The sequence below is a fragment of the Echinops telfairi genome, unplaced genomic scaffold (assembly GCF_000313985.2).
Source record: "Echinops telfairi isolate 266 unplaced genomic scaffold, ASM31398v2 ScPeMD7_7469;HRSCAF=8507_1, whole genome shotgun sequence".
NCBI classification, from domain to species: Eukaryota; Metazoa; Chordata; class Mammalia; order Afrosoricida; family Tenrecidae; genus Echinops; species Echinops telfairi.
This window is the reverse complement of record NW_022111373.1, coordinates 107,646,586-107,658,579: the sequence shown is the minus strand read 5'-3', so window position 1 is coordinate 107,658,579 and position 11,994 is coordinate 107,646,586. Positions and strand designations below refer to the sequence as shown.

The 11,994-nt window shown below is 38.0% G+C and overlaps 1 protein-coding gene across 1 annotated transcript in view; it reads left to right on the top strand.

Annotated features, from left to right (window-relative positions):
- CCDC152 (coiled-coil domain containing 152) overlaps nucleotides 1-11,994 on the top strand; it is a 60,653-nt gene that overhangs the window by 34,042 nt on the left and 14,617 nt on the right. Inside the window, exons 4-6 of the mRNA XM_004716934.2 lie at nucleotides 1,702-1,766; nucleotides 5,982-6,084; nucleotides 11,488-11,615. Of these exons, the coding sequence (XP_004716991.1) occupies nucleotides 1,702-1,766; nucleotides 5,982-6,084; nucleotides 11,488-11,615 (296 nt within the window). The remainder of the gene's footprint in view (nucleotides 1-1,701; nucleotides 1,767-5,981; nucleotides 6,085-11,487; nucleotides 11,616-11,994) is intronic.

The following is an 11,994-nucleotide window of genomic DNA, read 5'->3' as shown; positions in this document are numbered from 1 at the left end:
TGTTTGTTTGTTTGTTTGTTTTGTTTTGGGTCTCTGATGCCTGGTACCTGATCCCATTGACACCTCATGATCACACAGGCTAGCGTGCTTCTTCTATGTGGGCTTTGTAGCTTCTCAGCTAGAAGAGTGCATGTTTAACCTCAAGTCTTTAAGACTCCAGACACTATATCTTTTGAAAGCTGGGCACCATCAGCTTTCTTCACCACATTTGCTTATGCACCCATTTTGTCAGGGAAGGTGAACATCACAAAGTGCCATGTTAGTAGAACAAACTGTTCTTGCATTGAGGGAGTACTTGAATAGAGGCCCAATACTTTAAAAATAAATATATGTGCATAGTTCTATTCCCCGTCATTGTATATAAATGTATTTACATCTATACCTGCCTATATTTAGACCTCTATAAGCGTCTATGCCTCCCAGTTCTTTCCTCTATTTCCTTTCATTTTCCTCCCATCCTACTATCATTCCCACTAACCCGCTTCATTTGGGTTTTGGTAATTCCTCTCGGCTACATTTCCTTTGATAGAGCCTCCCCTGCTCCCCACCAAGCATTCTATTCCCTCCTCGCCATCAATTTTAGATCACTTATTCTAACCTTGTCCTTGGGTTTGTGGGCACCCACGTCCTTTTCCCCCATCTCTCCCTCTCCCATGTCCCCCCTGAACTGTCTGTCCCATTGTTCTCTCCTCCGGATTGTTCATCCCACCCATCTTGTCCAAAGAGACATGCATAGACAATAATGCATGCAAAAACAAGCAGGGCAAAACAAAACAAAAGAAGACAAAAAATAAATCAATAACAGCTAATACAACAAAACAAAGGAAGAAAGACCAACAGCAAAACCTGAGCCCTCAAAAGGTTCCAGGTCTCTCCATTGACTTTTTTTTTTTTTCCATTGACCTTTTTTAGTGTTTGCCAATTGAGTCCGCTAGAGTGCCATGCCCTGGCCCCAAAGTCCACCTGTGGCATTCCTCGGGGACCCCTTGCTTTGGTCCCCTTGCTACTCTGCCGTACATCCTTAGTGTTCACCCCAGTGCAGTGGTGTGGAATTGGGCACATCTCCCACACCATGTCCCCAGGGCTGTCCCCATTAGCGCTGTGTGAGAGTGAGGAACACGTCATCGTGTCTCCTGATGGGCCCGGCCCTGTGATCCTCTCTGTGCACTGGCTGCTCTGAGAAGGAATTTTGTCCTTGGTGGGCCAGGGTGTGTGTTCAAACATTTTTGTCTCTAATGTAAGCATTTAGAGTGATAAATTTTCTTCTAAGACTTCTTTTAGTTGCATGTAATTAATTTTATTTTGCTCTTACTATTATCACTCTTAAGCATTCTCAGATCTCTACTCTGCATTTCTAAATATATGGAAAGTGTCTAGATATCTTTATGCTATTGATTTCTGATTTAAATACATTTTGTCCAGAAAACATATATTTTATCCAGGTAATATGGTCTTTATGATTTCAATCCTTTTAAATTTATTCTAATTGATTTTACTTATTCTAATTTATTTTATGCCCCAATATATGGTCTATCATTTGAAATGAATTCTATAGCTGAAATTATGTCTGATGTACAGTAAGTGCCTATTGTATGCATTTTTACTGAATGCAAACATGAATGGAAGCTTGAAGTGTGAAACATTTACATTTTAATTGAAAATGCTCTAATTTTATGATGCTCATTGGTGGTTTCCACACAGCTGAAAATGAACAACTTAAAAAGAATGCTGATCTTATGAAAGAGAAACTACAATCTCACAAAAAGGTGAGTTTATATGTCACTATATTTAAACAAGTCCCAACACAGCATTTGACTTATCCAATTAAAACTAAAGAGGTAATTTTCATTAATGAACACAACAAAACTTGTAGATTATGATATGTACACCTATAAGTACATGCATAAAATGTATATGTCAGAATCTTTTAATAAATTAATGTTTATTTTTAAGGAAATAGAAGTTTTTAGCCCCCAGTCTTTATATAGAAAATAGTACACTAATAAATTACTTGAATTGCCTTTCTTTCTAGAAAAATAAAAGTTTCAGGCATTTTGCTACATATTTTTTAATAGTGTTAGCAGACTTCTTACTACAGCATGTGGATTAACACTTTTGAACTTTTCCTATTATAAAGTACATGTGTCTATTTCCTTAATAACTTCTTTTTTTTTTCCTTAATAACTTCTTAATCTATTGAAATTTTGTTTTTTGATCCAAATGAAAAAGGAATTTCATGTGAAACAAAAAATGTGACCCAAATTCTCTTCCAATGACAACTACACTTTGCTATTTTTTCTTTGCTCTCATAAGAATAATGTAGTAACAATAGGAGATTACATAAAACAGTGCTTGGAACATAAAAAGAGCCCAATAAATGGTTCTCATCCAAGTCCCCTTTGGGAAGTTTACAAAGCTAAATTTTCCTCATACTTCTAAGAATTAATATGTCAAACTCTGGTAAAGTTAAGACTGGCGAAGCTCAAGAAAGATATGCATCAGCCTTAGGACTTCTACTTGAAGAATGATTCAAAAGAATCAATCTAGCTCGTATTTTGAAGACTTGGAAGAGTCACAGGTTGGTGCTGTAACCCTTCCTGGAACTTCTAGGTAATATTCGGGAGAAAGGAGTAGCATCTACTATGCTCTTGGAAAATTTACCCTTTCATTGCCAATTTTGAGGTGACTTAAATATCCGTTTTTTCCTTTTCCTGTTTCCTTGCCCCTTCCTTATCTTGCTTCTAAAGCTCAAAGAAACAATAGACATTGGATTCAAGTGTACTTCCAGCAGGGTTGTTTCAAGGGGCCACCTGACACAATCATGAGGAATGACTTTGCATTCATTGTCAAAAGGGGTGTTTCTATCCACCTTCAAAGAAATCCAATCAATACAATTGTTATTCAGATATATGCACTAATCACTAACGCTAGTGGTAAAGAAGTTGAAGAGTCTACCAAAGTCTTTAGTCAGAAATTGATCAAACATGCAATTGAGATGCATTGATAAATAATGCATTGACAATTACTGATGATTGGGATGCAAAAATTAGAAACAAAAATAAAGGAACCGTAATTGAAAAATATGATCTTGGTTATAGAAATGAAGCTGGAGATCATGTGATAGAATTTTGCAAAACCAACTTGTTCCTAGCCAATACCTTTTCTAAACAACACAGATGGTGTCTGTACACATGGACTTCTTCAGAAGAAATAAGAGAAGTCAAATTGGCTACATCTGTGGGAAAAGATGATGGAGAAGCTCAACATCAACCACTAAAATCAGGCTTGGGGCTGACTGTCGAAGAGACCATCAATTGCTCACATGTAAGTTCAGGCCAAAGCTGAAGAAAATTCAAATAAGTCCACGAGAGCCAAAATACATCCTTAAGTCTATCCCACCTTTCAAGTACATCTCAAGAACAGATTTGTTGCATTGAACACTAATGACAGAAGACCTGATGAGCTGAGGGAGGACATCATTCATGAAGAATGTAAAAGTTCATTAAAAAGATAGGAAAGAAAAGAACAAAGTGGATGTCAGAAGAGACTCTGAAACTTGCTCTTAATTGTAGAGTGGCTAAGGCTAATGGAAGAAATTATGAGTAAAGAGCTGAACAGAAAGTTTCAAAGGGCAGCTCAAGAAGACAAAGTTGAATATTATAATGAAATGCGTACAGCCCTAGAGTTAGAAAGCCCAAAGGGAAGAACACACTCAGCATATCTTAAACTAAAAGAACTTAAGAAAAAAATTAAAGGCTCAAGTTGCAATATTGAAAGACTATATGAACAAAATATTGAATGATACAGGAAGCATCAAAAGAAGATGCAAATAATAGTCACTATACCAAAAAGAACTCATTGGCATTCCACCACTTCTAGAGGTAGCATATGTGCAAGAACCGATGGTACTGAAGGAAGAAGTTCAAGGTCCACTGAAAGAATTATCCAAAAACAAGGGTCCAGGATGAAATACCAATTGAAATGTTTTAGCAGCTGATGAAGCACTGGAAGCCTTCACTCATCTCAGCCAGGAAATTTGGCCAACTGACTGGAAGAGGTCTATATTTGTGCCCATTTCAAAGAAAAGTGACCCAACAGAATAATTATAAAACAATATAATTGATATCACATGCAAGTAAAATTTTGTTGAAGATCATCCAGTATTAGTTGCAAGGAGTACATTGACAGGGAACTGCCAGAGGTTCAGGAAAGACTTGGAAGAGGATGTGGAATAAGGATATCATTGCTGATGTCAAGTGGATCTTGATCCAAAGTAGAGACTACCCAAAATATATTTACTTGTGTTTCATTGACTATGCCAAAGCAATCGATTTTATGATAATGTGTTTAATATTTTCTAAATTCTATTGGGCCACCTTTCTTTAGAATGGACACAAATAATAAAGTTTCCATACATAGGCACCCTGGTAGTATAATGGTTAGGAGTTGGGCTGTTAATTGCAAGGTCAACAGTTCTAAACCACCAGGCACTCTGCAGGACAAAGACATACGTGGCTTTCCACTCCTTTTCCAGCAGTCATTAAACCACTCAAAGGCTTCAGATATAAGCAAGATAAGAGGAAGAAATCCACACAGGGATTTCAACCCCGCCCTGTAGGGTCACTATGAGTCAATGACAGATGGTTTAGAGTGAGTCCACACACACACACACACACACACACACACACACAGAGAATATTTGGCATATAATTTCAGGAAGTTAATGGGCCCTAAAAATCTTATCCACTGGATCTAACTTAATAATCCCTGATCTAAATCATTCTTAGTGACACAATGATACATTCAACTTATAGGGGTTTGGGATGCAATCTCCTTTTTCCTTCATTGTAGCCTTTTTCCTACTATCATATTTAGCTTTCATTCTTCATGCCTTTTATCTGGCTTACGTTTGAATCCTTTGAATGGTTTTATGATGTAGGATCATGCCTCGGGAAAAGGGTTAAAATGTATTTTGGAGGATTTCTCTCCCACCACCGCTATTAGCGTCCTCTCCCTAGTCTTGGTATGATAAATCATACCTATGCTTCATCAACCAAAGAAGCTCATGTAAAGCACCTGTTAGTCTGAGTTGACTAGAGAAACAAATTCATAGATACTCATGTGGATAAGAAAGTTTTATATCAACGAGTAATTGTATATTAAGAAAACATCCCAGCTCAGTCCAGATCAAGTCTATATATCGGACATTAGCCCATCCATCCGATGATACTAGTCTATAAATTCCTCTGCAGACTCACGCAACACATACAACAACACATGCAATGATGCAGAAGGCAGGAAGAACACAGGCCAATGGGTGGAAAGTCTTGTGGATCCAGTAGCAGTGGAAGCCTCTAAGCGCTGTGGAAGGGGTCTCCATGTGGCCCTTCCAGCTCCAGGGCTCTGTCTTCATCAGCATAGCCCCATGTGGCTTGTCAATAGAAATGTCTCACAGGGAGAGTGTGTGTTCTGCCTCTAGAGAGAAAGGAGTTCCCAGAATCTTCGGGAGAAGGCCATGCCCACTCCAAGGCCTGATTGGCTATGACCTGATTGACAGGCTAGACTCTGCCTCTTCATTCAAGTTGACAGTAGATTATGTAACTGCCACAGCAGCTGTCCAAGACCTCTCAACCCTAAATCCATTCTTTCTAAACCCTTCTCATAAAACTAACCCTTTACATGGTTTCATTTAACATTCTACTGAGAATTAGACAAATGTTAATAATGTAGTGGAACTTAGTCATACAATTAAACCAAATATTTTATATTTTAGTGAGTATACTGATGCAAAGATAAAAAGATTTTCTCCCTTTATGGTCTCTTTTCTCTTAAAACAGAAATTTATTATTCTCAAAACTGATTATTCAATCAATGAAGATTTATTATTACATGTGAAAGTTAAAAAATTTACCTTCCTAGTTGATCAAAGAGTTGTATGCATGCACTTCAATTGAAAAATTAGGAGATTTTCTAATCTTTAGGAATATGAGAACAATATTGCCAAACTTATTAACGAAATGAAAATCAAAGAGGAAGGATACAAGACAGAAATAAAGAAACTTTATCAAGACATGCAAACGCAAGGTAAAGTTTTTATTTTTAATTTCTTAGACTTCATAAAATAATGTGAATGTATATATGAAGGGGCTTCAAAAAGTTCATGGAGAAAAATCCACTATATTTTAATTCAATCTTTTCACAAGTTTTTAAGACCCCGCATATAAGCTGTTTTTAAGAACAGCAGGTATTCTTGAATGAGCATTTCCTTTATACATTTCCATTTAAGTTTTTATACCTTTCTGTATGTTGTTGTTGTTAGATGCCATCGAGTCTATTCTGACGCATAGTGACCTAATGCACAACAGAATGAAATAATGTTTGGTTCTGCACCATACACATAATTGTTCCTATGATTGTCACAACCACAGTGTCAGCCCATCTTGTTGACGGGCTCCCTCTTTTTTGCTGCCTCTCTACTTTACCAAACATGATGTTCTCCTCCAGAGACTGCTCTCTCCTGACAATATGTCCAAAATACAAAAGAGCAAGTCTTGCCATCCTTGCCTCTAAGGAGCACTCTGGCCATACTTCTTCCAAGACAGACTTGTTTGTCCTTTTAGCAGTCCATGGTATTTTCAGTATTCTTTTCCAGCACCACAATTCAAATGCATCAATTCTACGGTCTTCCTTAGTCATTGTCTAACTTTCAGATGCAAAGGAAGCAATTGAAAATGCTATGACTGGTAAGGCACACCATAGTCCTCAAAGTAACATCCTTGCTTTCCAACACTTTACAGAGGTCTTGTACAGCATATTTCCCTAATACGACTTGTCTTTTGCTCTCTTGACCACTGCTTCTGTGAGCATTGATTGTAGGTCCAAGTAAGACAAAATAATTCTTGACAACTTCAAACTTTTCTCCATTTATCATATTACCTATTGGTCCAGTCATGAGGATTTTGGTCTTCCTTACATTGAATTATAATCCTATTGAAGACTACATTCCTTGATCTTCATCAGAAAGTCCTTCAAGTCCTCCTCACTTTCAGCAAGCAAGGTTGTATCATCTGCATACTGCAGGTTGTTAATAAGCCTTCTTCCAGTTTTGAGACTCCACTCTTCATACCGTGATGGTTTGTGTGTTGTTGTGATGCTGGAAGCTATGTCTCTGTTTTTTTAAATACTAATAGGATCACCCAAAGTGAACATGTTTCAGTGGAGCTCACAGAATAAGAACAGAGAAGAAGGACTCGGCTTTGCACTTCAGAGGAAGTAGCTGCTAAAAACCTTGTGCATAGCTTCAAATATTGTCTAATATTGAAAGCTAAACCAATGGAAGTAGAATATTGCCCAAGAAAGTGCAGGAGGTTGGGTGCCTCTAGTTGGAGGGCACTCAAAATGTGGTTATGAGGAGCTACTTTCTCAAAATATAGACAACCATGGTGACATGAATGGGGTAAAGTCTGCGTGAGTGGAGTCTTCTGGATCTTAATTTGCTGCTGGGGAATGACTCAAGTTGAGGAGACAGAGCTGCAACAATCTGCTAATGATTAAAACTTGAAATGTGTCACATATGAATCTAGGAAAATTGGAAGTAGTCAAAAATGAAATGGACCATATAGAGTTCAATATCCTAGGCATTAATGAGGTGAAATGGGCTAGTATTGGCCATTTGAAAGCAGAAAATCATATGATTTACTGCTAGGAATGACACAATCAAGAAGAATGGCATTACATTTATTGTCAAAAAGGACATTGTAAAATCATTCGTGAAGTACAGTGCTGCCTGTGATAATTTTATGTCAATCTGCCTTCAAAGAAGTCTAATCAATAAACTATTATTCAAATGTATGTACCAACCACTAAAGCTAGTGGTGAAGAAATTGAAGAATTCTACCAACCTCTTCAGTCTAAAGTTGATCAAGCATGTAATCAGGATGCACTGATAATTATTGGCAATTGGAATGCAAAAGTAGGAAACTAAGAGGAAAGAATAGTAGTTGGAAAATATGGACTTGGTGATGGAAATGAAGCTGTTGATTGCATGATAGAATTTTGCAAAACCAACAACTTGTGCCTAGCAAATACCTTGTTCCAACAACACAAACAGTGACTATACATATGGACTTCTCCATATGGAAATGAAATTGATTACATCTGTGGGTAGACCCGATGGAGAAAGTCAATATCAACAACTAGAATCAGGGTAAGGGCTGACTGTGGAACAGACTGTGAAACAGACTCTGATAGTTAGGTTTATTGTCCTAAAGAGCCTTCCATAGAAATATGTGGGCAGAATTTAATCAGGTCGCAAGTTGATTTGAGAGCAACCGAGATAATGACTCGGCCTCCTTCCCTCTCTTTTCTCCCTGGTGAAGCAGGCCTCCCTCTCTTTTCTCTCTGGTGATCAGACCAGCGTGCTGCTATTTGACCTAGTCCCTTGCTTCAACCGAGTGCTGCACTACCTCTGGGCTGAGCCAACCTGTGGATGATGTGGCCTTGCTATACATCACTTGAGACCTGCTTTACTATCCTCCCAAGGCTACTGGTTATTGCTGTCCCACCCTGCCATCTGCTGCCTGCAGGCTGACTCTGCTTGTCTTGCCTAAGGGAAGATTCTGCTATCTGCTTCCTTGACCTTAGACCAGTGGTTCTCAACCTTCCTAATGCTGCGACCCTTTAATACAGTTCCTCATGTTGTAGTCAACTCCCCAACCATAAAATTATTTTTGTTGCTACTTCATAACTGTAATTTTGCTACTGTTATGAATCGGGCGACCCCCATGAAAGGGTCATTTGACCCCCAAAGGGGTCGTGACCCACAGGTTGAAAACCACTGCCTTAGACTAAGAGCGCTCATGAGTTGAAGGACCTTCAGTATATTAACTGGTCCATGAAAATGAGTTGACCTGAGCCTTCTGTACTGCTGTGTGGACTAATTAGCTGTTATATTCCTTCTTGCTATATAAACCTATCGTCATATATATATATAATCATAAGTGTCCTGGTTTTGTTTCTCTAGAGAACCTTGCCTAACACACGCTTACATATAAGTTCAGGTTAAAACTGAAGAAAATTCAAATGAGTCCATTGCAGATACAGTTAAGTTAAAATTTATCATATTACCATTTGTTTTCCATTTTGACTCATTCTTTTCTTTTAGATTGAGGTTTTTCTGTGTTTTATTTTATTAGTATCATTGGAGAGAGGGGTATATAGTTTTCTTTATATGAAATCCAGGATAGTTAATCTATAGAGACAGTAACTATATTAATAGCTTCTCAGGGTATGGCAATAGAGGTTGAGCATAAATGGGGAGCTAATAATAACGAGTACAAGAATGAAAAAAATGTTCTAAAATTGATTGTGGCAATGATTTTAATATGTTTAGGCCATTGAATTGTATGGCGTAAGAATTATATGTCAATAAACTTTTAAAATTTGTAAATAAATCTATAATTTAAAACTATCAAAGGCAATTGCAGGCTCAGATGGCATTTCTGTTGAAGTTTTACTAAACATCCCAGAGAGAAATGCTAATCATTCACAAACACTTTCAGAAGAGTAGCATAAAAACAAGTCACAACTTCCATTCCATTATAAGGCCAGCATAATTTTGATACCTTGTGTCCATCTTCTAATCGAGTCAAGTTATAGGTAACAGTGAGAAGAGAGGGAATTTCAGAACACTTCATTGTGCTAAGAGGCTGTCGTTCAAACAGAACAAGGGAGTACTATGTGCTTTAAAACCAGGAAGGGTGTGTGTCAGGGTTGTATCCTTCCACCATATTTATTTAATCTGTGGGCTAAACAATAATCCAAGAAACTGAGCCATATGAAGAAGAATACTGCATCAGCATTGGAGGAAGGCCCAGAAGCAACCTACAATATGCAAGTGATACAACCGTGTTTGGTGAAAGCAAGGAAGACTTCAAATATTCACGGATGAAGACCAAGGACTTCAGCTTTCAGTACGGATTATAATTCAGTGTTGTATCTTCAGCAGTGCAGCTTCCAGGCACTTCATTGGTACAGACTGAGACCATATAAAAGTCAAATGCTCTAAAGTTAAAGATAGCTTAATACAGTCTTCTGAACTTTGCATCATTCCAAACTAAGAAAGAACCTTTCCACTAGAGTCCTTATACTAAGCCCTGAAGTTTGAATATGATTGACTGGGGAAGATGGGAAGAAGAATCTCTAGGCTAAGAGAAACTAACAGCCCTGGCATTCAAAAGGGGACGCATAGAATCTATTAGAGAAGAATTGCTCATTTTCTGCTTATGAAGCCGAATTATTTTTTAAGGTCAGCAAGAGAAAGACCCAAGACTGCAACTAAGGCCATATTCTTTGACCCCTTGAATTGTCAGGCTACAAAAATGGAAAATGATAAAAAGTTTTGAGGTGTCTTATTTATAAGTGTGCTTTAGAATGATAGATTTGGGAACAGTATGTAGAAGGTAGAGAGCCTGTATCAGTCCAGGTGAGGAAAACAGGGACTAAAATCTAAGAAAGTAGTAGTCATTCTAATTAGTTGTGGTTACAGCAACTACTACTACAACTCATTGACATCAGGTGAATGCCAACAAGGAGCAGAGACCACACCTGACCTTCTCCAGCTACACAAGGGAGAAGGAGAATCCAACTTCACCCAACCTGAGAGCAGCCACCACAAAGCAGAGGTCTAACATGCCTTCACCCTACCTCTTTCGTTACCCTATTCTGATACCACTCAGCCTTCCCACAACAGTCTGCGTCTCTGCTGGGTTCAGTAATCCCTTGCAGTGGTCACACAGAACTCAAACCATACTCACAATGAAGGGGCTTATTAGTGAAGTTAGCAGGTTGCCACAAGCCAATGTCAGAAAAAGTGCAGGAGAGGAAGTCTCACACCCTCCCTTCTAAGGAGCATTCTGGCTGTACTTCCTCCAAGACAGAATTTTTGTGCTTTTGGTAGCTGGTGGCACTTTCAACATTCTTCTCCAGCACCATATTCAAACGCATCCATTCTTCTTCAGTCTTCCTTATTCAATGTCAAACTGCCACATGCACAGGAGCAGTGGAAAATACCTTAGTCCTCAAAGTAATATCCTTGCTTTTCAGCACTCTAAAGAGGTATTGTGCAGCAGATTCACCTAGTGCAAGTTGCCTTTTGGTCTCTTGACTGCTCATTCCATGAACATTAATCTGAATCCAAGCAAGACAAAATCCTTGACAACTTCAGTCTTTTCTCCGTTAATCATGATGTTACCTACTGGTCTAGTTGTGAGAATTTGTGTTTTCTTTACATTGAGCTATAATTAATGTTGAAGGCTGGAACCGACAGTGTATGAAAGTTATCTCATACATAAAAAATTTTCTAAAATAAATGTTTTCATCATAAACTTTACTTTTGTATAGCTGGTTTAAGACACTAAAGAAGCATAAGGTTTTAAGAGGTTTTTAAAATTCAAATGAATTAACTCTATTTAGTTTTGTTTTATACAGTTGAATTAAATGAAGAAAAGCACAAAGAACTGATAGAGGAAAAGAAGATGGAAATTTCAGAGTTAAATGCCAAGTTAAGAACTCAAGAAAAGGAGAAACAAAATGAAATACTTAAATTACAAATAGAGGTAGGCTTTTAGGGGACTTTTAAGCCAATCCAAGGGTGCATATCTTAGTATAATACATACTTAGATTATTTTTCATCAAAATGAGATAAATTTCTGGGCTAGAAGAACCCTCTTAGACGATTTGACACACTCATGCCCCATCAGATACAGAACTTGGACATCATACAGCTGCCTTACAGAGTTTGGCCTGAAGGTGGCAGTCTTCAGTCGTTCAAAGATCCTGATTTCCAGAGAGGGCGGTGTCTCTGAGACTGTGGACAAATCACAGGAAACAGAAACAATATTTTCTTGACGTCTTGGATTTTAGGCCCGTTCTTGGGGTTATTAGGGGCACTGATTCAGAAAACTTCATTGAATAGACCACATCAGCTCTTGTTTC